The sequence below is a fragment of the Xyrauchen texanus genome, chromosome 24, assembly GCF_025860055.1.
Source record: "Xyrauchen texanus isolate HMW12.3.18 chromosome 24, RBS_HiC_50CHRs, whole genome shotgun sequence".
In the NCBI taxonomy this organism is placed as follows: Eukaryota; Metazoa; Chordata; class Actinopteri; order Cypriniformes; family Catostomidae; genus Xyrauchen; species Xyrauchen texanus.
This window is the reverse complement of record NC_068299.1, coordinates 7,542,953-7,570,310: the sequence shown is the minus strand read 5'-3', so window position 1 is coordinate 7,570,310 and position 27,358 is coordinate 7,542,953. Positions and strand designations below refer to the sequence as shown.

At 38.8% G+C, this 27,358-nt stretch overlaps 1 protein-coding gene across 1 annotated transcript in view; it reads left to right on the top strand.

Moving 5' to 3' along the window:
• Nucleotides 1-27,358, top strand: part of LOC127618252 (inactive heparanase-2-like) — a 111,399-nt gene that overhangs the window by 67,837 nt on the left and 16,204 nt on the right. Inside the window, exons 7-10 of the mRNA XM_052090611.1 lie at nucleotides 12,942-13,035; nucleotides 17,253-17,359; nucleotides 17,442-17,556; nucleotides 26,405-26,550. Of these exons, the coding sequence (XP_051946571.1) occupies nucleotides 12,942-13,035; nucleotides 17,253-17,359; nucleotides 17,442-17,556; nucleotides 26,405-26,550 (462 nt within the window). The remainder of the gene's footprint in view (nucleotides 1-12,941; nucleotides 13,036-17,252; nucleotides 17,360-17,441; nucleotides 17,557-26,404; nucleotides 26,551-27,358) is intronic.

Genomic DNA, 27,358 nt, shown 5'->3' with positions numbered 1-27,358 from the left:
CATAGACAATGGCTGCAGTCCAAATGGCATACTACCACACTACGCTTTTTATTTCTGCTAGATCTATACGTCAGAAATAACAAGACTGATCTTAGTCTGTGTTCTGAATGGCACACTACCTTACTACGCTTAGCATTTTTGCTATTGCCATATATGTGCAACAACAATAGTGAGAGAAGTTGGATGGTAATATGCCATGCTGAACTATCAGTGAGGGGCTAAGGAACAAAGAAATGACATGAACATGAAACAAGAACAAACTAAAAGACCACTCCAAAAGATCCCCTAAACCCTTACATAGATGTTTATAGTGGGTTTGGCTAAAATTGTTACAATGTTGCATTTTCTTCATGATCCTGTTGGCTTTCACAATATTATATTGTCAAATGGACCAAACCTGTAAAATTGCCTTTGTGGTTATTTTTATCAGTCATTAGTTGCTTTTGCAGTATTTCTGCATTGAAAAGTGCCTGTTCTCACGTCACGGAGTTCTCTCTCTCTCCCCCTCATGCATACACACAAACACACACACACACACACACACTTGCACACACACATAAACAGAATGAGTGAAAACTCCTTTTTATCTGTTAAAAGGTTGCTGACACCATCCTACCTGTGTCTGTTCTGCCACTATCTAAAAGAAAGAAGCGATCATGAAGATCTACCTATATGTCCACATTTTGATGATGAAGTACAGTGACGAGCTGACCTACAGATTTGTTCTCTGTCCAGGTGGTCTCAGACCGATTGTTTTGGTGCAGATCCCAGTGCAATTGTCCTGTTCGTATATGCCTTTATGAATCAAACCAAGGGAGAAAAGGCACGAGGTTCTGAAACAAATGCTTCAAATGAGCCAGGTGTGAAAACGCCCCTAGGATGTGATTAATGGTGTAACTTTCCCTTGCGAAGAGTTTGATAGGGTATTTATCCCCATCGAGGCTTGCCATAGAGTGTGTATGTCCATATGCAGCTTTCAGTGAGTAAAGAAATTACGTTCAATAAAAACAGTTCAGTAGAATTACACTTCTAAGGAGCCTCAACTTCCCATTTTAACGCATTAGACGAGGAAATGGTGTAATGCCAGGTCATTTGTTTGATAAAGATAGTTGTTATCAAGGTTAACGGAGGAGCTTCCTCCAGTTTATTTTTGCTGATCAATCTGACACTCTCCCTAGTGGTGACTCTTGACTGTGCATTGCATGGAATGCAGTCTTTTAGATGGAATTTGGCTGGAAGCATGGACAGCTGGCTGTATCTATGTCTGATGCTTGACTCTTCAGGTGTCAGCTGGAGGTGAAGCTCCAAGCTTGTCTGGAGACAAGATTCTGCTGTGCACTCTGTGACCACAGCGCCAAGCTCGAGCCCAACCCGAGCAATCACTGCCGACTGCTGGAGACAAACAATCCAGAGACTTGCAGGTCAGCAAGAGGTTTTCCTGTGTGCTATCATGAGAAATCACAGATGCTGCAGTTCAGAGAGCTTCAGCAATATATGTATGGTGGTTTTTATACAGTGCTTGCAAGGCAGAACTATGTTGATATTCCTCAAACATTCTAATTACGGATATTTTTTATTTTTTTTTAAAACCGTAAACATTAAACGTCTTCAATTAATTCAGCCCAAACTACTTAACATGCATACTCATTCAAACTTTTGTTTTGTAGATAATTTCAGTCTTAATACTGTCATTTATTTTTTTGTCAAATGTATACTTTTATGTAATGTAATATTACCCTGCTGTAAAAAAGGAGAGAGATATAGAAGGTCTCCAAGACTGGTCAGTTGGCTGGCTTTGTTTAGATGGTTTTTGGGAATGGGGAGACCAGCCAAGGCCAGCTTTAACCAGCTAAAGCTGTTGCCACACTACCATACTCCAAACAATTACGATTTTGGCAGAGGGTGTCACATATGTGGTCTATTTTGCTGAGATCGCGCTTTCTTCAGTCGGAGGTATGACGACCCTGACGATACAAAATGGTGGAGGGGTGACAAACATACCATCCCACCGCAACTCTCTTTCTCTGAGTCCCTGTCATGTGTAACCCGCCTAAATAAAAATAGGTGTATCACTTGAGCATAAACAATTGCAACAGATTGATTTAGAGCGTTTTCAAGCTTGTAACTTGCTTGATTGTTTCCAAAACAGGTGCTAAAATTGCTACAATGTTGGATTTTCTTCATGGTCCTGTTGGCTTTCACCAGGTTATATTTCCAACAGACCAAACCTTTAAAATTGCCTTTGTGGTTATTTTTATCAGTCATTAGTTGCTTTTGCAGTATTTCTGTATTGAAAAGTGCCAGTTCTCACATCATGGAGCTCTCTCTCCCTCTCACGTATACACACGATCACACACACACTTGCACACACACATACACAGATTGAGTGAAACCACCTTTTTATCTGTTAAAAGGTTGCTGACGCCATCCTACCTGTGTCTGTTCTGCCGCTATCTAAAAGAAAGAAGCGATTGTGAAGATCTACCTATATGTCCACATGTTGATGATGAAGTACAGTGACGAGCTGACCTACAAATTTGTTCTCTGTCCAGGTGGTCTCAGATCGATTGTTTTGGTGCAGATCCCAGTGCAATTGTCCTGTTCATATATGCCTTTATGAATCAAACCAAGGGAGAAAAGGCACGAGGTTCTGAAACAAATGCTTCAAATGAGCCAGGTGTGAAAATGCCCCTAGGATGTGATTCATGGTGTAACTTTACCTTACGAAGAAACCCATTGAGGCTTGCCATTGAACATGTATGTCCATATGCAGCTTTCAGTGAGTAAAGAAATTACGTTCAATTAAAACAGCCTGTTGTGGCTCTCCTATCTGATGTCAATTAAGTCTAAGAAAAAAAGGCAGGAAAAACGCTTGGTGACAGAATCACTATGGATTACAATCAGCGTTTGTGATAAAAATGTTTAGATCAGTGTAACTCTGTTAAGGATGGGCAAGGAGGAGGCGAGAACCGGCTTGTCAATATAAATGATAATTTAATTAAACTCAAAACACACGAACATAAATACACACATGACGGACATGCCCGTAATTTTCTCTCTCTCTCTCGAACCGTCTTCACCGGCCGCCTTTATCCCTCGCGCACCTCATCAGGCCGATTTGGGACCGGGCGCGCGATATTCCGACCCAGCCCCCCCCCCCCTCCGCTCCACAATCAGCTTCACGTCAGTTTTTCAGAATCTCTTTTTTTTTGTTGAGTCTTTCATCAGCTGACTTGTTTTATTTTAGAGCTTGTCGTGCTCAACACTGCATTGTGCAACGTGGCAAACCTTGCAGGAATTAATATTTAACAATCAAAAACAACCTCATTAACGAATAGCCTTTCTTTTATCTTCAAGCCCAATGACGGCTGGATGTGATTTCAATGACTTCAATTAGTTTCATGCTGAGCGGCTTTGTATTATTTCAGTAATGAGCAACTCAAAGTGTTTTATCAAGTGCATGCAATAGTTGCGGTCATTAAAAGTTATAAGGGCATAAACAAGTTTGTATTTCCCCCTCAATTAGGCAGCCCCCCTGCATCTACAGAGAGAGGGTGGGCTGAGCAGACTCATTAATCCAGAGGTCAACCCTAATTAAAGGAAACGGAAGTAAGAAAGCGTGTCAGAGAGGAGAATTTAAACAAAAACACCACCCACTCAGTCAAATTCAAGCCATATGTTCTCACACGCTCTGACGCATAATTATCATTTTACAAAGGAGGAATCTAGGAATAAAATCCCTCACAACCTCTGTGAAAAGCTCATGTGGCATTTAGAAGTTAGATGGTAGAATTATGCCTTTTAAATTTCTGTTTTACATTATGTAAAATAGCTTATGTTTACACATTGTTTAGCAGTTAAAACAAGTGAATTATTACATTAAATTGCAAGTTATGTCATATGTGTACAATATGACAAAATCGTAATATATCACACAACTTGGCTCGTACGAAAAGGTATGACTTTTTGACCAATAAATCAACAAACAGAATGTCAAATACAGGCATCAGATTTTAGCTAGCCTCCAATCTAACACTTTATTTAAAGAAAGGAAAATATGTAATTTGTGAACAAATTACATATTTATTAATGCAACACAAATAACTGATGTACAGTATGCTAATAACCTTTATGCTTCCATCATCTAGTTTCGGCTTTTGGAAAGGGTTTACACGTTATTGTTAGGTTTAGGTTTTTAGGGGTTAAACTTAGGAAAACTCATTCAAAACCCAGATGTTTCTCTTTCTCCTCAGCTGAACAAGCAAGATGTAAGAAAGAAAAAAAAAGAACACATATTATTATTATTAGTTTTATTATTATACAATTATTATTAAAAAATATATTATTTTATTCTTTTTTTTTCTTACCAGATGAAGCTGAATTTGTAGGCTACATTAACTGTGGAATATGTTTTCTCCTGGTATTTCAGATATTAATATGTTAATGAAACAGAATTTTCATTTGTCTCTGCATGTATAACAACATTATTCTGGAGGCAAGAGGTGTCAAGCAAAATTTTATATGTCAAGCACACATTTTTGCATTGAATAATAAATACAAATTCAATCATTAAAATAATTTTAAATAAAATCAATATTGCCTACAAAGAGGTGAAATGATAGGACACCATTATTTAAAGCACCTCACTGGAGTTCAAGAACACTTTATATTTTAAAATTTAACAGTTTAAAGAAGAAGAAGAAGAAGAAGAAGAAGAAAAGATTGAGCATGTTTCAGTTTCTTCATTTTACATAAGGAGGAATGTTCCTAATATATGAATATTCTATGGAGCATTTAAACCTTTATGGATCATTTAAACCTTTTTTTTTTAATAAAGTCTTACCCAGTTAATTACCTTAATCGTTGATGTGCATATAAATCACTTCAGGTCAAGAATTTAACATTACGCTAAGGTTTAGGCTATAAATAAATACATAATGAGAATCACATGTGAAACGTGTGATACAATAAAGTTTTGGTTACTGGTGTAACCTCTGTTCCCTGATGGAGGGAACGAGACATTGTGTTGATGTAGTGACATTAGGGGTTCACTCTTGAGAGTCCTAATCACCTTTGCTTTATTCAGAAATGTGTAATTTGCATGCCGCTCTCCACCCCAGACATACAGGTATAAAAGGAGATGGTGTGCAACACTCATTCAGATTTGTGCTGAGGAGCCAAGAGAGAGTCCCTGCCATGTCAGCAGTCGGTTCAGCGGCACGGCAGGAGGGACACAATGTCTCGTTCCCTCCATCAGGGAACAGAGGTTACACCAGTAACCAAGACGCTCTCTGTCTGTCTCACACACTATCTTGTGTCGATGTAGTGACACTAGGGATTCCTATACGAAATGCTGCTGGTGCTGAACTGTGTCAAGAGGTACGGAGGAGCAGACACGGGAAAGCTGCTGTATGCCTTGCAGCAAGTGCTTGACCACGTTATGATCTTCCAGCAAGTTAGGTAAGGTGTCTTCCTGGTTCCGTTTAGGGTGGGAGGAGGCACTTACCCAAGGAGGCTACAGGCGATGGCCTTTCCTGATTTTGTATTAATACATTTCTCACCAAGCACCTGATAGAATAGCGCTGGGAAAGTGCTGTTCCCCCACCAGGAGCCACAGTGGCTAAGGCAGAACGGAGCTCGCCGAGGGGAAGACACAGGGTTCACCGAGGGGGAAACCCAAACAGTGTCAATACATCATATGGGATTACAGAGGGGGGAATCGCCACGTATGGAGCACTGAGCCCAAGTACACTGACTCACCTGAAAAGGGGCATACCACGAGTACCGGGCATGTAGGCATTACTCCTCTGCCGAGTTTGTCACCAGACAGTGCTAAAGAAATCGAGAACTTTGGACACGTAAACGGGACAGGGTCTCATGACCATGTGAAAGTGACCCGGCCCTAACTCCAGGCATTCACTGGTGACAGAGAGATCCTGCAGGTCCCCATCCCTCTTGATAGAGGTGAGCACTACGAGGAGGGCCATCTTCAGTGACACAGTGCTTAGCTCGGCCTGCTCCAGGGGCTCAAATAGGGATCTCCGTAAGGCCAATAAGACAACAGGGAGATCCCAAGAGGGAATTAGGCATGGTCTAGGAGGAGTCAACCTCCTGGTGCCCTTGAGGAACCTGATGATCAGGTCATGCAGCCACGTACACCTTCCTCTCGTCTCTCTAGTCCCTCCTGTAGGAAAGACAACACAGACCCGACCAAGCATATCTGTGCAATGAGGCTCACTAGGGAAACGTGTACATTCGCAGCCCCCGAGGCCAGCTCTGTACCAAGGTATCCTTGCCGAGGGAAGCCTTGGACATATGTAACAAAAGGGGGCAATGAGAGGACTCTCGCGAGGCAAACAGGTCCACCTGCACCTCCTAGAATCTCCTCCAAATCAGCTGAACTGCGCGGAGGTGGAGTCTCCACTCTCCACGGAGTGTTACATGTCGTGAGAGTGCATCCGCTGCATGATTGAGGACGCCCGGGAGGTGAGTGTCTCGCAGAGACTTCAACGTCTGCTGACTCCAAAGGAGGAGATGGTGGGCGAGTTGCGACATGCGACTTGAGCGTACGCCACCCTGGTTGTTTATGTACACCATGGTCACATTGTTGTCCATCTGGACCAACATTTGCTTGCCCTAAATCAATGGCCAAAGCCTCCGCATGGTCAGCGATACTACCAGCATCTCTCGGCTGTTAATGCGCCAGTGCAGGGAGGTATCAGGGAGGATACTGCATCTGTCGGGACCACGAAACGCCTCGAGACCTGCTCTAAGGGAACCCCTGCCCGTAGAAATGCCAGATCTGACCAAGGGCTGAAAGTATGGTGGGTCGGAGGAAACTGAGGGGTCACTATGAATTTATTGCAGAGGATGCCAGATAAACCATATTCCCTCGTATTAGAATGAGGAAGAATGTGCAAACATGGGAGGAATTGAGAGCAAGCAGGTTTGACACAACGGCCCCAGCATTTTTTATGGGGGAAACAGCATGTGATTCATGAATACTTGTGTTATTATACATTGAATTTCATTATGCCTGTCCCAAAACCCTTGGAATGGGGACAGAGGCCAAATTCAATCAGGCAAATATAAAAAATGGGTGAATCGGAATGTATTTACACCAGAGAATGCAAGAAAGCCCATCTTCCCATTCATTAGAAAAATTAAGAATGTGTGAACATATGAAAGAAATGAACACATTTTTTTTTAACCTCGCTCCCCAGCGAAAGTGTTGGGGGAAAACTGAGCCTTAACCTACATTTTAATAGGCAAATTTTGATACCAATTGTCCTCCATAGAATTTTTTTAGTAATTTGTCTCCATATAAAAGTATGACACATTGGATTCTAAGCAGAAACTATAATCCATACATAAATTATGATATGTTTGGTCCTCCATACACAAATCATGACCTACTTGATCATTCATACATGCTAAATCTCAAGTGTCCAATGCGTATCAAATGGCAGACAAGCACGAGGAGAAGCAAGAGCGTGACCGGTGCAGAACTCAAAACACAACTCCTTTACAACAGAAAGACTGCAAAATCAATTAGTACTGAACTAATCTAACACATCTAATTGTGCTGCCATTGAAGATGGACAGCATTTGCATCTTTTCACCCATCAAAGAAAAGATGGCCAAGCAATCATTTTGGCACACACTCACCATCTCCTGATGTGACACTGACGAAGGACCCCATGCATTGGTTCAAAATATTGTAATGGAGAGAAATTGCCTTTTTTTTCTCCAGGCCATGTTTCTCTCTCTCTCTCTCTGGCATCCCTGGCTCTTCCCTTATCTCCCTCCTGCTGATTAGGCAACTCAGCACCGGGCATGTATCCTTTCGGCCCGGCCACGCCTTTCTCCTCGTCACACTCCTCTACCGGTCCAAACTCTGGAGGGGAGACACTGCCCTTCTGGCTGTTCTGCCACCCGATGGTCTTCCCCACCTCCTGAGAATCTGAGAGAGATGAGGGGAGGGAGGGGGAAAGATAAAGATCAAGTGAGAGGAGGGAGAGAAAATAAATGCTCTTCTTCGACTCCTGTGGGCACACCTCCCTCCCTGTTCTCAGCCATTCTTCCGCCCCCTGGCGGACGACAGCCGCTCCTCCATCCCATGGTGGACAGCTGCAGTTCCTCCACCTCTCGGGGGATTGCAGTGAGTCCTCTGTCCCCTGGCGGATGGCAACGACTTCTCCACTTCCTGTCAGAAGGCAGCGGTTCCTCTGGCTCCTGGCGGATTGCAGTGACTCCTCTGTCCCCTGGTGGATGGCAACGGCTCCTCCTTCTCCTGGCAGACGCAGCGGCTCCTCCGTTTCCTGCCGGACGGATGTGGGAAGCGGAGAAACAACCAAAAAACTTTAATCAAACAGAACATCAAACTGAAAACACAGCAACATAAACACACACACAGAGCGGCTGCATGTGTCTCTCTCTCTCTCTGGCATCCCCGGCACTTCCGTTATCTCCCTCTTGCTGATTAGGCAACTCAGTGATTAGGCAACTCAGTGCATCCATCCAGAGGGAGAGAGAAACACAAGGAAAGGTCTGGTGCCCGTCCTTAATCCTTCTTCTTATGACAAGAGCCAGAGCCTTAAGGCTCATATGGCTCCTTTCAGAGACTGCATGGTTTGACAAAGCCTTGAAGAAGCACCAACGGACATGTTTAACAATGCGGTTGAATCCGCACACAAACTGCTCATTTCCAATGACGTCATCACGTGTTGTCACTCAAAAGGGAGAACATAGTCCTCGCTTTGGTGTGAGATGCTAGTAACCTCCTATAACCTCTTTATGGCCAGCAGCCATATCACACTGCAGCTCTTGCCTGGTTGCCTACTACAGCTAAGCAGGGTTGATCCTGGCCAGTACCTGCGTGGAAAACTAAGGTTGCTGCTGGAAGAGGTTTTAGGGAGGCCAGCAGGGGGTGCTCACTCTGTGGTCTGTGTGGGTCCTAATGGCCCAGTATAAGGATGGGGACACTATACTGTAAAAAGGCACAATTTTTCAGATGCGATGTTAACCCGAGGTCCTGACTCTCTGTGGTCATTAAAAATCCCAGGGCACTTTTCGTAAAGTGTAGGGATGTAACCTTGGTGTCCTGGCCAAATTCCCCCTTTTGGCCCTTCTCAAACATGGCCTCCTAATAATCTCCATCCATTAATTGGCTCTAAAACTCTACTCTCTCCTCTCCACCAATAGCTGGTGTGTGGTGAGTGTACTGGCGCACTCTGGCTGTCGTTGCATCATTCGGGTGGATGCTGTACACTGGTGGTGGTTGAGGAGATTCCCCTATACTATGTACATTTATTTACATTTACATTTATGCATTTGGCAGACGCTTTTATCCAAAGCGACTTACAGTGTACTTATTACAGGGACAATCCCCCTGGAGCAACCTGGAGTTAAGTGCCTTAACAACTGGAGTGCCTTAACTCCAGGTTGCCCAACAGTGGAATCTTGGTGATGCTGGGGGTTCAAGCTGGGGCTTGAACCCCCAACCTTCTGGTCAGTAACCCTGAGCCTCAACCACTGAGCCACCACTGCCCCCATGTGCCCAGATATAAACATCAATATAAACATAAATTACCTAAGCTATATGCTATCCACTTTAATTTTAAAATGTGCTCCCAAATCTTGTATGTCAAGAATTTAGCTCTTTTGCTTCTATTTTTATTTAAGGACTTTTAGAAAAAACAAAATTACTATTGAAATGAAACACCACAGAGAATTCTATTGAGTCTCTTAAGCTATATACTGTATGAGCAACCTCTGAACAATATATTTTTTTCTCTGATTGATTCTTCATCTCTGATATTAGAAGGCTCTGTCTTCTCAATTCTGCAGGAAACCTTTATACAGCTGCATGCTGAACATCTATTTTTCTTTCCCTCTTTTCCTCTTTCTCCCTCTTCTCCTGTTCTCCAAACATATCCTTTGTTTATGGAATGCTAAATTCAGAAGTCGTTGAGACTGCTAATGTCGCTCACAAATTGATGCTAAAACACTACAAATGGAGACACATTAGCTCAATATAATGGTAGGGAGTTTGAGAGTTGTTGACTGCTGATCAAGATCCAAGGATAATGAAGATTTGTTGCCTCCACAGTTGAGCAGCTTTAATCCCTGAGAGACTATAAATTTTGAGGGTCAGTGTCCACAGAGAACCACCATTTCTTCAGATATGTCAAGATCTGCAGACGTATTGCATGAAATAGCTGCAGTTCACTGGGGCCCTCCACTTCCCTCTTCCCACACCCTCCTCCAGATGGCCGGCCCTCCTCCAGATGGCCGGCCCTCAGCTACTTCATCTCTAGCTCCTCTCTTTCTCACTCACTGTGCCGACTCTTTGGCTGAAAAGAGCTCTGCATCTTGTCAACGCTGTCTTCTTTGACATCTCAATATATTTCACAGACTAAATCTGGTAGTTATTTTGTGTGTAAACCTAAAGTCTGACCTTTTATACATTTAATTTATATTTTTGAATTTTGTTCACTGTAGTGGGTAGTGAAAATATGGATATTGTTATTTCATATTGTACTGGTAACGTCAAGATTGATGGATTTTGGCTATTTGGTGTTTGCTTTTGTTTGATGTTTTTGTAGTCTCAGGCCTTGTTTCAAGGGAAACTATTTTGTCACTGACACTGAAATTATTTTGGTATGGAATTTTAAGAATCAGTTGTTGAATTGCAGTATTGAATCAGTATAGCTCAAATACGAAGTCTCAACTTCTCAATACATTTACAACAATTGATTTGGTAGATGTTTTAATCCAAAACAACATAAAGTGCTTTTAATGTGTACATTTAAACAACACTTGCATTTCCTGGGAATCAAAAAGACCGTAGCGTTGCTGGCCTCACAACAACTGATGGGTTGTTACCCAATGGGTCCCTAGTCTGTTCTGTTAGGGTCAGCCTGGTCCCAAAAAATTATGAAACATTTTTGCAAAATCTGTTGTATGTGCCTTGTTCTACATATCACAGCAGTTTTCTGGTGAAATAAACGCTAGAAGTGAAACAACATGACTTTTCACTTTCACACAAATCACAAGTAAAAATGGCAGATTAACAGTTCATAAACAGTTATTTTTCATTCTTATTTTTCTTGACATTCTTTCTTCTGCAGAACTCAAATTAATATTTTTAGAGGAATATCTCGGCTCTGTGTGTCCATACAATGCCAGTAAATGGTGGCCAGAATTTCGAATCTCCAAAAATCACACAAAAGTCAGCATAAAATAATCCATACAAGTGGTTAGTGGTTAAATCCATGTCGTCTTAAGCGATATGATAGGTGTGGGTGACAAAAAGATCAATATTGATGTCTATTTTTACTACAAAATCTCCACCTTTGACCAGCCCCGACCAATAGGGGGTGATATGCATAAAGAGTGTGAAATACCAAAAAACAAAAGAAGAATTTTGAAGTGAAATTGAAAGTGGTAATTTGTAGTAAAATAGGACTTTAATATTGATCAGTTTCTCACTCACACCTACCATATCGCTTCAGAATATACATATTTAACTACTGTAGTGTTATGGATTAGTTTTATGCTGAATATGTGATTTTCTGGCCACCATTCACTTGCATTGTATGGACCTACAGAGCTGAGAAATTCCTCTAAAAATCTTTGTTTGTGTTATGCAGAAGAAAGAAAGTCATACACATCTGGGATGTCATGAAAGCGAGTTATTGATGATAGAATTTTCATTTTTGGGTGAACTTTCCCATTAACTGGCACATGCAGACCCGAAAGTATGCACCCTGGATCCTGCCATTATTGCATCATTGATCATTTCTTAGTGAACTATAATTTACAGCTAATGTATCATACATTTACAGGCTTATTCCAACATCACTAACTTGCGCGGTAGATCAACTAAAGTGTTGGAATCTGAACGCGGAAGACTGGGGTAAGAGTTCAGCATAGCACGTGTATCGACACGTGAACCTTAATCGTGTAACCACTAACCACTTAATCCTGCATAGTCAGCATAGCAAAATAAATGGATTTATCAACTTTTAACAGAGAGGAGAATATGTTCTTCTCAAAACTTTGTTCTTGACATCAAAGTCTGTCATCTTATCAAACTCCTTTTTTTGTTGTTGCACAAATTCACTATATAGCCAATCCAAATACAATATTTGACTCAGTTTTTGTTTGAAGCTTTAGATTGGTTAGTCACACTTCAGCTGTTGTTCATTTGTTTACTAAACTATAAATATATAATGTTGTAATGTTATTACAGTACAGTAAAACAGTCTACAAAAAGTCCAGCAAAAATACAGTATTTCTAATTTTTTTAATTGCATGGTGAAAAAGTGCAGAGTGCAAGTGAATTAAAAACCAGACCAACAGGAGTAGACCTTTCAGCGCACCGCTAAATTTGAGTATACCAATTCAGTGTGTGGACAGCAATGTCAAATCAAAGCACTTTATTGTCACACGACCATATGCACTTGTGCAGCAGTGGGTGAAAGTCTTGTGTGCGGTTCCGAGCAACATAGCAGTCATGACAGTGACGAGACATATACCAATTACAATAAACAACATATTTACACAACACAATTTACATATCAAATGTACACATATTTACACAACACAGTAATAATATACAATGTACAGTCAACAATACACACAATATAGAATATACATCATATAGAATACACATACAATTAAAAAAAAAGTATATATAAAGTGTATAAAACAATATACAGTAGGTTGTATTGTCCAGTGTAAGATTAATAAAGTGCAGTGCTGATGTATATTGATCGTGAGAGATCAAGTGTTCAAAAGTCTGATTGCTTGGGGGAAGAAGCTGTCATGCAGTCGGCTGGCGTGGGTCCTGATGCTGCGATACCGCCAATGTTTTATTTATTTTTGTTCCTGAAGCTAAATGAAACACTTACAAAGCTGTTCTCTTATCTGTGTAGTTACTACATTGACAGGCGTGTAACAAAAGTGGAAGACTTTATGAAGACAAGACTTCTGGACACCCTGTCTGAGCAGATTACCAAGGTGTTAAAGGTAAGATTTTTTGGTTAAAATAGATATAATCGGGAAGAGACATTTCAGCATTCCTGTTTGATAAAGTTAAAGCAGAGGTTGGGAAATCGATCTTTATTCATCATTTTAACAGACTGGGTTAAAAAGTTTCCATCGTGATTTAAAGAAATAAATCAGGGGCGACTGAATTTGTTTTAGTTAAGGCAACCTGATTTTATTTATTAATTTGGTAAACAAAAAACTATTGATTTTTAAAATGTTAAAAGTTTAAATCATTGCAATTAAAAATTATTCAGAACAATATTGTAATGCTAGGTATTTTCAATATTGACATTTATATCGATATTGACATTGATATCACAAGAACTTCTGAACCAAGAGCTCTTTTAATCTTACCAAGCGCTGTGTTGCAGGTTCATGGCTTTTTCTTTTTATTCTGCTCTCGCAATGGGAAAATAAGCGCCCCTTAGAGGACAGAGAGTGAATTTATTCTCTACTTATCTACTTTTATTTTCTACTTACTGTATATGACAACTTAATTTATAAGTAGTTTTTCGTTGCCTCACAATTTTTTTTTAGTTCCTTCACAGTAGCTCTATCCATCCCTTACACAAATTTATCATGATTTTACTACAGTAACCATAGTTGTACTATGGTATGTATAGTGAAATAACATTTGCAATAGTTTTACTACATATAGATCAACTACGGTATTTGTTGTAAAATCATAACCACAAAATGTACTATGGTTTTACTACAGTAATCATATTTTAATCATGATATACAGGTGTAAGTATGGCAGGTGTAACTAGTGAAACGAGGCAGGGTTATCACTTAAAGGAATAGTTCACCCAAAAAATGTAAATTCTCTCATGATTTACTCACCCTTTTGCCATCCCAGATGTGTATGAGTTTCTTTCATCTGCTCAATGAACTCAAATTAAGATTTTTAGAAGAATTTCTAAGCAGTTTTGTGCCATACAATGCAAGTGAATGGGTGCCAAAATTTTGAAGCTCCAAAAATCGCATAAATCAGCATAAAAATAATCCATAAGACTCCAGTAGATTAGTCCATGTCTTCAGAAGCAATATGATAGGTGTGGGTGAGAAACAGATCACTTTTACATTCTTCTTCTTGTGTTTTTGGTGATTCACATTCTTCATGCATATTGCCCCCTACCTGGCAGGGAGAAGAATTTCAAGCAAAAAAATTACTTAATTATTGATCTTATAAATTCCATTAAATATGTGTTCAGAAGAATCATGTGTTAAAATTGAGTGTTTGTTATGATCATTTTTGAAGGCTAAATATGGATAGCATGTGTGGAGTTTGACCACATTTTGGTGCATATGCAAGGAATTAATTTAGAATTACTGATTTATTATTTACTGATTTATAGTGCAGTGATTTCTGGTTTAATGAAAAAGTCTAATAGTTGTTATATGTAAAAACATGTGTTGTGTGAATTCTATTGTTTTAAGCTGTTATACATGTCCTTAAAGCCTCGTTAAAAATGCATAACATCCCTTGAGTGATTTAAGCATGTGTTAAATGCGTAAAATGCTGTGAATGATATAAGCATGTATGTAAGGGGGGTTAAGGGAAAGGAGGAGGCGAGAACCGGCTTGACAATATAAATAACAGTTTTAATAATAAACTGAACGAAAAAGCAAAAATAAACACACAGAGCAGCTGCCTGTAATTCTCTGTTTCTCGAACCACCGTACCGGCTCCCTTTATCCCTTGTGCTGTCCATCAGGCTGATTGGGGACCGGGAGTGCATTGTTCTAACACGGCCCCACCCTCTACACTCCTCCCGGCATTGCATCTCTGGGGGGAGGGCCTGCCTTGTGCCCCGTCTGCCGGGGGTCATTCCCGCCTTGCTCGACTTGGGAGGAGACAGGAGGGCAAAAACAACATAAAAAAAAAATGGGCGAGGGAAAGGCCAACACAGAGGGACAGCGAGAGGGAGAGAGAGAAAAAGTACCTCATTCACCGGTTCTCTGATGCACCGTCGCGTGGTCCTCGATCACTCCTCCACCCTCTCAGGGGGATGGCAGCCGCTCCTCACCGGGCGGTCCGGAGTCAGACCTACGACCCCCGGTGGACAGAATGCCCCTCCCTCAGACGGCGGCCGTTCCCCGCGGTCGGGCTACTCCGTCCCCCGGCGGATGGCAGCGGCACTCCTCTGGGTGGACGGCAGTGTTGAGGACCCCGCGATGGGCATCCCTCCTCCTTCCTGGGTTTCGGCACCAATGTAAGGTGGGTTAAGGGAAAGGAGGAGGCAAGAACCGGCTTGACAATATAAATAATAGTTTTAATAAAACTGAATAAAAAACACTAACAAGACAAACAGAGCAGCTGCCAGTAATTCTCTCTTGAATCGTCATCCCTGCTTCCTCTATCCCTCGCATGCCCCCATCAGGCTGATTGCGTTGATCCAGCCCAGCCCCGCCCTCCTTCACTCTACAATGTATTAAGGTGATGTATGCTGAAGCACATGGGTAGGCAAATGTCCTGTTTATATTTTCATTTGGATTTTATTCTCTGCCATATTTCATTACTCTATTTCATTTTTTGTATTTTTGTATTTTTTATTATTCGGCCCCATCAAAAGCGTCAGAATAAAACCCCAAAAAGTATTTTGTATCCTGTGTTGTTTCTTCACAACCCACTGGCTACAATAAAAAAAATAAGCAGTAAAAGATGGGATTCACACCATTCTTTGGCAAGTAGTGTGATGGGATCAAATGAACATCTTTCTCTTTTCTTGTTTGGACATGCAAGTGTCTGCAGTTGGTTTGGCGGCATACTTTACATACACTCCCACTGGTTGTGACAGTTTACAAATGTATTCTGAAAGCTGATTCATGAGTCAGCATTGGTTTCTCTGGCAGTCATTTGCAAAAATCAGGTCCTGAGGTTCAGAATGTGTCAGAATCAGAACCAGCGTCAACATGTGAGAGGAGAGCTCTTTTCTGGCTTATAATGAAATACGCCTAATATACTCAACACATATTCTATTACAACCAGGCTCTGACCCTGCAGCTGGTCATGAATCACATGTGTATTGTGCTGCTAAATTTGAATCTTGACTAGTGTCCAATACAGTCCATACCTACAAAATCTTCTTCAGTCTGATGCATATTGCACAAAAAATGGCTGATTTAGTCAACTTGTATGAGTTAGGAGTTTTAGCGTATTTTATGTTTATTCTGGTTAAACAAAGTCATGTTTATAAGGTTCCTGACTGCTACGATGAACATGGCATTTAATTTTTAAAAGATAACCAAAATTTGATTTGAGACATTTGTAGGTAAACAATGTATATTTTCAACTACACATTTCACTTTGTCCTCAAAATTATAACTGATTGCAGATTTACTTTTTATAATTTATCCTAAGAACTTTCTTATTTGTTTCTTAAAGGGATAGTTCACCCAAAAATGATTTTACTCACCCTTATGCATCCCAGATGTGTATGACTTTATATCATCTGTTGAAATCAAATGAAGGTTTTTAGAAGGATTTCTCAGCTCTTTTGGTCCATACAATGAAAGTGAATGGGTGCCAAAAGTTTGAAGCTCCAAAACTCCCATAAGTCAGCATAAAAGTAATCCACAAGAGTCCAGTGGTTAAATCAATGTCTTCAGAAGCAATATGATAGGTGTGGTTGAGAAACAGATGAATATTTAAGTCCTTTTTTTCTATAAATTTTCCTCCCTGCTTTGTTAATCTTCACTTCAACTTTCACTTTCACATTCTTCTTCTTGTGTTTTTGGTGATTAATATTCTTCATGCATATTGCCCCCTACTGTGTAGGGAGAAGAATTTCTAGCAAAAAAATGACTTAAATATTTATCTGTTTCTCAACAACACCTATAATATCACTTCTGAAAATATGGATTAAACCACTGGAAGTGCTTTTTGGAGTGTCAACATTATGGCATCTATTCACTTGCATTGTATGGACCTACAGAGCTGAATTATTCTTCTACAAATCATAATTTTTGTTCTGTAGAAGAAAGTCAAGCACATCTGGGATGTCATGAGGGTGAGTAAATGATGAGAGCATTTTCATTTTTGGTTGAACTATCCCTTTCAGAATGTTTTTGTGAATCTAGCCCCAGACTTTATGCCAATAGTCAAACGTCTGATTACATGAGACTAATAACTGAACAACTGTCCATCATTAAATTACTGATGTTTTTAAATCATTGTCTTTCTTCATTCTCAGATTGTTCAAACTCACACTCCTGAGAAGCGTGTGTGGCTAGGTGGAGTTGGTCCTTCTTGGGCAGGGGGCACCAATAATTTGTCAGACACATTTGCTGCTGGTTTTCTGTAAGTAGAGCATCTTAATCTGGTCAACAACAGTGCCATTGTGGTAATGTTCAATAGTAATTGATCTCTGGATTTGCTTTAGGTGGCTCAACACTCTTGGTATTGCTGCAGCTCAGGGGATTGATGTTGTACTCCGACATTCTTTTTTTGATTATGGATACAGTCACCTTGTCGACCAGCATTTCAATCCTTTACCTGTAAGTTTAAACATGTAAACATGCAAGCAGTCACTAAATCAAAACCAGTCAAAGCTATTTCACAGTCAGACATAACTAGGAGACGGATTAAAATTATACAATGCATTATACATGCACTAATGGTTATGCAAAATAACACCATTCGCTTGTTACCTTGTTGTGAAAACCACCTAGTTCTTAACCCTGAAATGCCCAGGTTTGGGGAGTAATAGAATACATATAACACGAATACGTATTTAAAATACAAAATATAAGTAGCTGTATTCCACTATAGTTACAATTTAAATAATTGGTAAGTAGAATATAGTTACATTCAATAATTATTTTGATTACTGAATAGATTACTTTGCATTTTATTTTCATTTGTTTTATTTATTATTTAGTCCATTCATTTGGAAAACATTTATACATGTAAATGATGCGATCCAAAGTGTATTTGAACAGCGGTGAAACACTTTCATATGAAGTGTTACATTCATACGAGCAAACAGAGAAGTAAGTTTGGAGCAGAAGAAATAGAAATAAACCTTGTGTAATTTGTCAGGTTTATGCTAAGCTAAAATATTATTTCTAGTCATTTTACATGCACATGTTACCAGGTACAATCATATTTTTTTAACATGTGTAGAATACACATGTAGTTTGACTGTACTGGCAGAATGAAAAAAAATCTACCAGTGCTGAAGAAGTAATCCAAAGTATTTAGAATATGTTACTGACATTGAGTAATCTAACGGAATTCGATACAAATTACATTTTACAGCATGTATTCTGTAATCAGTAGTGGAATACAGTTCAAAAGTAACCCTCCCAACCCAGGAAATGCCTCAGTAAAAAAATATTTGCGGTTCAATTTATTTTACTTTATTTTTCATGTGAAGTGGCCTTTAATCTGATATTCTAGGAATTCCTGAACTTGTTTTTGAACATGCTTTGATTTAGTTTTTTTAGTTGAATAATTTGTAATAAAACTCTACATTTCTTATATATTATATTATATCTGTCTGTCTGTCTGTCCATCTGTCTGTCTGTCTGTCTGTCTGTCTGCCTTTCTGTCTGTCCATCCGTCTATCTATTCCATTAGTCTATCTGTCCATTCATCTATATCTTTCTATCCGTCTGTCGCTCGGTCCTGCGGTAAATAGCAATATGTATATTTTGCCGAGGCTTTTATCTAAAGCAATTTACAGTATATTACTGACATTGATAGTTCACCTTGAGAAACCTGGGGTTAGTTACGCACAACATAATTTATCATTAAATTAATGCAAATGATCATTAAAAGGATCATATCATAAGGAAGCAAAGTAATGAGTAAATCTCTTTAGCAAGCAGTCCATGCACCTTACAGCTTTTCCCGTGGGACCTATTAGCAAAGATGAAAGGTGTTTTGTGGTGTTGAATAATGGGCATTTGAGGCGAACTGCACTGAAATTCTAGCCCGGGACAGTGTCACCTGTCTTCCACCCCCTCTGCATGTGTGCCCCACTGTGTGGAACAGCCAGATGCTGACATCACTCTTACCTGAGACAAGGGCACTCCACAGGTAGCCACACCCTCTCGACCGCTGACAACTTTATCCTGAATTATGTAGACCTCAGTAGAGACCTTTCACAGTGTCCACAGGTCAGACACCTGGAGACATGACAGACAGAAGACTTCAGTAAAATTTTATTTGAGAACCCGCAGACAAGGCCACGATTATGACTTTGAAACACTCAAGGTATTTCACCTCTGTGACAACAAATTGAGAGCTTGACAATCTAACAAATCTAATGTTGTCCAAAAGTCTGAGATCACTAGAAAAAAAAAATGCTTCTAGTTTCGTACCAAGGGGTTAACATGTATAATGTAGAACATTTTATTATTTGATTAGTAACCTAGAAATAGTACAGAATTGTATGTATTTCTACTTTATTTTAAATCATTATATAAATATTTGAATGTCCTTTTTATTAAAAGTAAAAAAATAACTTTGATTTGCAGATTTTCTATGGGGACTTTTGAACCACACTGTTAACAGATTCATTTTTACCAGGATAGTTCCTTTATGTTTTTATGTCGATAAAAATAATGTTTTACTCCACAAATTCTGAGTAGCTTCAATCTACTTTCAACCTTGACAGAAAGCCAGTCCCATTCATTTGGGTTTATTAGCATACAGCCTTACCTTCAGATCCATGCATGCAAACCTTACTCTAGATGCTGATGGATACATTATATGTTCCTGGCCCTCATTTCCTTTACAGCCCACTAGCAGTGGAGAGCCAGACTGACCTGCCTATAATAACATATGCACAGCACAGAATGTTCAATATCTCTGTAGATATCGTATGGTCAGTAGAAGACATCAGCCAAGATATAAAAACGTTTTATTGAAGGCTAAGAGATGTGAGAACATCTTATTTTGTGTAAAGCTATTAAACAGGCCTGTTGCAATGGGAATGCAATGCAAAAACATTAAAAAGAAGAAAGATATAATGATTATAAAACACTGCCAAAATCTCACCAGGAAGTCTTACCAGCAAAAGCCAGAATGACCTTCTTTCCATAAAATGCACTTTGGGCTACAGTTTCGTCAAAAGCTCCTCACAAATTTTGAAATGGTCATCTTTTTTTCCCTACTTTTCGTTCAATATCTCTCGTTATTCCAAGGACCAATTGCCTCCTGCTGAGATCACAATGCTTTAAACATAGCTGGATGTCTGTGGGAACTGCCAGACATCCCACTGTGAGAATTCGCAACAGCCGCAACCTGTCAGCCTGCGAGGCAAATTTATGGTCCAACCTTTTCTCTTTAATCCCTTACTGAATCATATCCCAGTTTCTATCCCTTGACACCTCAGCACAAAATCTCTTCTTTTTTTTCTCATTTCATCTTTCCTTCTGTCTCTTTGTTTTTATTGTTGTCTGTGTTTTTTAGCAAATAATAATTCGATCTGTTGAAAAATGTTCTCCTTTCGGAACTCTGTGAAGTCTGTAGTTATTTTTGTATTTTTATTTTTGTTTTGTGAAAAGCGTGTTTCTTCATTGACACCATTCAAATGGATCCATATATTCAAATAATAAGAATAATATTAATATAAGGAATAATTTAAAATAATAGTTTTTATCAACGTAAACATTGCAAAACATATATTATATTATATAATATGATTTTATATTATATTATAGTAGATGTCTCACATATTTATTTGGAAGGCTCTTAACATTAGTTACTTGACATGGCGTTTATGACTTTACAGGGATTGGCTAAAGAAAAAAAGATCAATGATGCAATAATGGCAGGATCCAGGGCGCATACTTTCAGGTCTGCATGCTCCAGTTAAATGGATAGATCATCCAAAAATGAAAATTCTCTAATTATTTATTCAGAAACCTTTGTTATTAATAACACTTGTGGCCGTTAAGTGCCCTGCAGCCAGCTACCTGTTGCTTGTGCTCGCACACACACTCCATAGGGATGCGAGCGAGCATCGACCAAAATATTGATGTCACATACAAAGAGGCTGAATGTGATTTACCGACATCATGCTGACAGATGATGTAGCATAATTAAATTTACACAGTTATGATTTTTTACTACAAACTTTGAGTCTGCATATTATATTTGACTCTCTTGTCCTGGAACAGGGCTAAAACAAAGTGTGGATATACTGTAGGTCTGACTATGCGAGACTGTTTTTATACGATAGCCTATGTCGGTGTTAGCTAGCTGGCCAGCTTTATCAATAGCTGTTAGTGATAAATTAGTGGATGATGACAATAGCTGTTTATAAAATAGACTGTACATTATAAATATGTTGACACAGTTCAGTATTTATGTGAATCTATCACAAATGTCATTTTGATATATCGATGCTCTTATTGTTTTATAGTAATAGAATGTATATATTTTCTGTATAACCAAGTTACATTACACTAATGAATGGGTCTTTTTGCATCATCTTGAACATTGTCCAGCATTCATTTCATGTGTTATTCTAGTTTACCTTGCTGAATAATTACAGATTATTGAAATTAACCTGACTTTTAGAATAAAGAGAAGATTGTTTAAATTATTTGAAAGATATGAAGCAAGGTAGCTTGCAATTCGTCAGCGATGGCAGGCAAGATCAAGTTAGCAAAAGTTACACAGATCAATCGTTATGGCACTATATTTCACATGCTTTGCAGTTATGTAAGCTTACCTATCCAATAAGAAGAATGCCAATTCAGGGTCAGTTTTGATCCCCAAAACAGAAGAAGGTCCCTCCAGGAATCAAATGTCCTGCTGATGTTCACTCTAGTTTTCGCTCAACCATGATCACGTTCCCACTTAGCCAGACAGGATACATTTTTTTTGGCTTACTTTGAGATTGTGTAGGAGTCGGTGTTGAGCTGGGAGCCGGCTGTTTGCTTTATTCCATCTCTAGGATACATAGTGGTGCAGTTTGTTGTCGCTGTTGGATAGCGGAAGAGAATCTTCTGTCTGAGGCAAGGCTCTCAGGAGCGCAAATAAACGTCACATCCTTTGGTTTTTCCAGGCTAAAGCGACCCGCTCCCTCCATGAAAATCAGTCTACAGGCTTTAATAGGCAAACTAGGATGTCTGGGAAGGGCTCGTTTTTTTAAGCTGCGTTACACGCCGTTCACACATTGGCAAAAACAATACAACATATTGCACCTTTGTGTTTAATACATTTAATAATGCCCATAAAGTTAAACAGAAAATAAAAGCAGAAAAGGTCAGATACCATTAGAAATGTATTTTTATTCTACTACTCTTCAGTCCTCCTGCTGTGTCCAGGTGTTAAGATAAAACATTTTTGACAAACTCTCCTTGAGCTGTGTCCAGGTGTTAAGATAAAACATTTTATGACAAACTCTCCTTGAGCTAACGTGTTGTTCTTTTCACATTATTTTTAGTATGGATAATTGGTTAATAGAGACTTCTGCCCTCATTTGTGTTCTTCAATGTATTTTCTGACTTTTTTGCCATATTTTAGGTGAGAGAGAGAAACTACTTTGAAAGCGTGTTTGCTGCCAATCTCAGCCAGAATAATCACACTTAAGGACATAAATGCATGAAAACTGATGTGCAGTATCAAATACACAGAATGAATGATAGTATTAACTGTAGAGAGCACATCATTATGAAGACAAAGCCAAATCCAGTATTTTTTCAGGTCTGAAAAAGAGGACATGTTTGGGAAAAAGTGGATGTATGGTCACCCTATGTTACGTTATTTGTTTGTCATTGCAACACAAATGCCATGGACTCGGCTGGACTAAAGGCTCGAGTCCGAGTCAAGTAAGAGTAAAAATGCATCCGAGTCTGTGACAAGGCTAAGTCCATTAAAATTGGACTTGTGACTTGGACTCGAGTCCAAGTCTGAACTCGAATACCCCAACTCTAGTGATTGGAGTGTTTGGAAAATCTGTTTAGAAAAATTATATTTTATTGTTTTGTTTTTAATTATGGTAAGTGGTGCAGAAATTGCACACTTCACCTTTAAACGTTATTGGAATTGGTGGCTTCTCATTGCTCCCAGTATATTATGTGGTTTAATAGCATACTCACATATTACCTTAATGTCTGTGTCTGTATGGCATTACAGGGAGGTTGAGTTTGCTTATATCCTGTTGGTATTACAGACCAGTTATTGCTCATATCCTTTGATTACTCAAGTCTTTAGTGGTTTGACTTATTCAGTTTATTCATTATTAAGTGGTTTCTTAGGTATTCAGTCATTGCAGTCACTGCAGATTTCAATTTGACTGGGCAGGCCGTGAAACACTTTCTACTGGTATCTGGTGTGGGCTTTTCTGTGAGAAAGGAAGTAGCCTGAAGCTTGGCGATGCACTCTTGAGGTTTATCACCACGCTGACTGTACGCTCCCAGTCTACATAATTGCACAAGAAATCATGTGAAATCGACAGAATTATAATTTTTTTGCTCCACTGATTTAGGGTTGGGGTTTGGGTTAGGTGGTAGAGTTAATAAAATATGCAACTATTCATTTGCATGTAAAATGACTTTTCAGCTAATATTACCAAGGCCACACAGGCTAGTGGATAATGTTTAATCAATAGCCAAAAAGTGATTTAGGCATCACTTTAGCAAACTCTCATTAGGTTTGTCTCCATTCTCATCCACTTTTTGTAATCCAATCAATTCGTGATAAATAAAATCATGCCCTGAACTACATTTTTATCTTATTCAGTGTCCTGTTTCAAGTGGTTTGCGAATGGGGTTTCACATTCACTTTAACAATGCTTCAGATGTATGTTTTAAAGTTTTTTGTTTTTTTGTTTTGTTTTTGTAAAATTGCGGTCTTTAAAGAAACCCGCCCATCACAGAGTCTCTTTTTCCCACTGCCTATAGCAGATGCTGCGCAATTTACACTGCCGGAGCAAATTAAGTTAAAGTTTCCCTGGCAAAGAAGCCTTTAAATGCTGCCATATGCAGGATTGCATGGGAACTTCCTGATGCACACATGCTGTTTTGAACCAGTTCAATTAGGTGTTGAATTTAGGAACTTAGGGATTATTTAACTTTAGAAATGTATTAGGTGTGATCTATAGTAGTCCTTCTAGCGATATTCTGGTAGCGTCATTGTACGTTATTCTGCACCCAAAAAAAAAATCTTACTGTACCAGTAATCACACAAGCAACAGTTTGGTGGTTTCATTGTGCATATTGTACTGTACATACTTTTTTCATTGTAGTTTACACATTCCTTTGTGCAGTGATTATGGTTTTGCTGGATCATAATAGATTTGATATGTTAATACTTTTGGACCAGAAGATGTTGCATATGTAGCAGGTGTACATTTATATGAATCTTTTGTGGTTCCACTTGCCATGACCATATTTGTCCGGATTTGGGGGGTATGCGCTTCTTCCCAGTAAGCCTGAGTTTTCTCAGCGTGTTGTGCATTGCTTCAATGGCTGTGCATATGATGCAAGAGTCATGTTTCTTTGTTGACCAGATTCAATAAATGGGGACTTGCTGGCAAGAATATTCAGAATGTTATTTCAACACAATGCAGATTACACAACGCTACACATGATAACATTTATTGTCAGTAACATATTTAGTGATTTAAAGGGTTAGTTCAAAGATTCTGTTATCATTTAGTCTCCCTCATGTTGTTCCAAACCTGTATTACAGTATGTTAGTTTCTGTCTCCATTTGCTTTTATGGCATTTTTATTGTTTTACCATACAATGAAAGTCAATGGTGAATGGCACTGGCACTTTGTCTAACATCTCCTAATGTGTTCCAAGGAAGAATGCAAGGCTTATGGGTTGAAACAACATTAGGATAAGGAAATGATGACAGAGTTTTCATTTTTGGGTATTCTTTCCCTTTTAAGATTATGTTGGATTACAAAGAGTACAAAACTGATTTGAAAGCAAAAAGATGTAAAGGAATAGTTCAGGTTCAATACAAGTTAAGCTCAATCAAAAGCATTTGTGGCATAATATTGATTACCACAAACATGTATTTCGACTTGCCCTTGTCTTAAAAAAAAAAAAAAGCAAACATCTGTGTTAAAGAGAGGCACTGACAACGGAAGTGAATGGGGGCCAATTTTTGAATGTTAAAATACTCACTGTTTCAAAAGTATAGCCACAAGACATAAACAATATGCATGTAAACATCAGTGCGATAAAAACACTATTAACCTTTTCTGTGTAAAGTTATAGTCAATTTTACAACTTTGTTGCCTTAATATGTAATGTCAATAGTCCCTAAAACCCTAATGACTGTATAAATTATGATTTAAACAACTTCACTGCTCAAATAATACATGAGTTTTAACAGAAGATTTCATATAAGTGCTTTTTATCAAATTATAAGCTTCAAATTTCTGCCTTTAAACCTCCAAAAATTGGCCAAATTCACTTCCATTGTGAGTGCCTCACTCTTACCTCCATTTTTGCTTTTTTTAAACAAAAGGAGAGACGAGTCAAAATAATTTTTTGTTGTAATCAATATTATGCCACAAATGCTGTCGACTGAGCTTAACTTATATTGATCCTGGAATATTGGAGTGCTCTGAGAATATTTGAAAGGAAGCTTTAATTATAATATTATTTTGACATTTTTTAAGTTTTCTCATATTTAAGCAGTCTCTTAATTGCATGTAGCAAAGCATCGATTTTTGTTGTTGTTGTTGTTGTTTTGTAAATGTACATTGAAGAATGGCTGAAAATCCACTGTGTTCCCCAGTGTAGAGAATAGCGAAAACGATATTGTATTTCTCCCAAATCTACTGTATGAGCCATTTAGTTTCTTCTTTTTTTCTTGGTCAAGAGGAGAAAGAGTGTTTGCTTTTTTGTTTTTCAGTTTTAACAGGAAAGGCTTTCAAAGAAAGACTATGCTAATATTTCTCCATTCCAGCATCCAAGAAAATGTCTCTCCCAATAAAAGACAGAGGCCCATGTGGATTGTTTCTACCTCTGAAGAAAAAAAAAATAGTCGTCCTTACATAAGTGAAGGCAGGTACAAGAAACGCACGTAATGTCTACAAACCCGTATTTGTTTTTACACTTCCAACTTCAATTTCAAAGCAGAATTGAACAAGTCTAAAATTAAAACTCCTTTGAAAGATGAGGGATGCTGGAATCAATTTGATTTCTGCTGGCAAAGAAATGACACATCTGCCCTGTTTATGTAAACAGAACCATCTTGCTTGAATCATGTTTCTTGTGCAAAGGTGCATTACACTAACAGGACTCCATGGCAGAATAGCATGCGTGTTGACATAGCCCAGTTCCAGTAAACATGGCTGTGTAATTCCTTTACTTTAGTAACATCTTGTTACATTTTGTAATGTTCTGTGTGTTGGTATTGTAGGATTACTGGTTATCTCTGCTCTTTAAACGTCTGGTGGGCCCCCGGGTGCTTGCAGTGCATGTTGCAGGCCTACAGAGAAAACCACAACCTGGACGAGTGATCCGAGACAAACTCCGCATCTATGCACACTGCACCAGCTTTCACAAGTAGGTTCCATCCATCCATCCATCCATCCATCCATCCATCTATTTATGCTTCATTCCTTTCATCCATCCATTCATGCTCCCTTCCATCCATCCATCCATTGGCAAACTTGACTCATACATTATTCCAATAGAGTTTGACATTAGTGTGTTGCTCAGTTAACTACAAGATACAAACACACACACAAAATAATAAAAAAAACATTAAAAAAATATTGGGTAAAATAGTGCATTGTTCTTTAGATCAAGCATGTTTAATCACTACTTTTTAGTACTGAATAAAATATATTTTCAGTCGAATCATCTTGGATCATTATTTTAAGGAGCTTGTTGCAATGCAATTTGTGATTACTGTATTTGTTAAGGATGCATGTAATGCTGACTTAGAATTCAGCCAAAAGAAGGTATCTCCAGAACTATGGTTGTCAAACTTTTTATGCCAGGGATCCCCAAATATGATGGTCCTCTTGTGAGGGACCCCCTTCCTAATATATAAAAGAAGCTATATACATTATTTAAAGGAATGTTCTGGGTTCAATACAAGTTATGCTTAATTACTACAGCATTTGTGGCATAATATTGGTTACCACAAAAATTTATTTTGACTTGCCTCTCCTTTTCTTAAAAAAAAAATCAATAATCTACATTACAGTGAGGCACTTTCAATTCCAATTTTTGTACGTAAAAATACTCACTTTTTCAAAAGATAGGCACAACACATAAACAATATGCACGTAAGCATGATTGTATTGTGATAATATCACTTGCTAACTTTTTCTTTGTAAATTTACAGCCAATTTACCAACTTCAT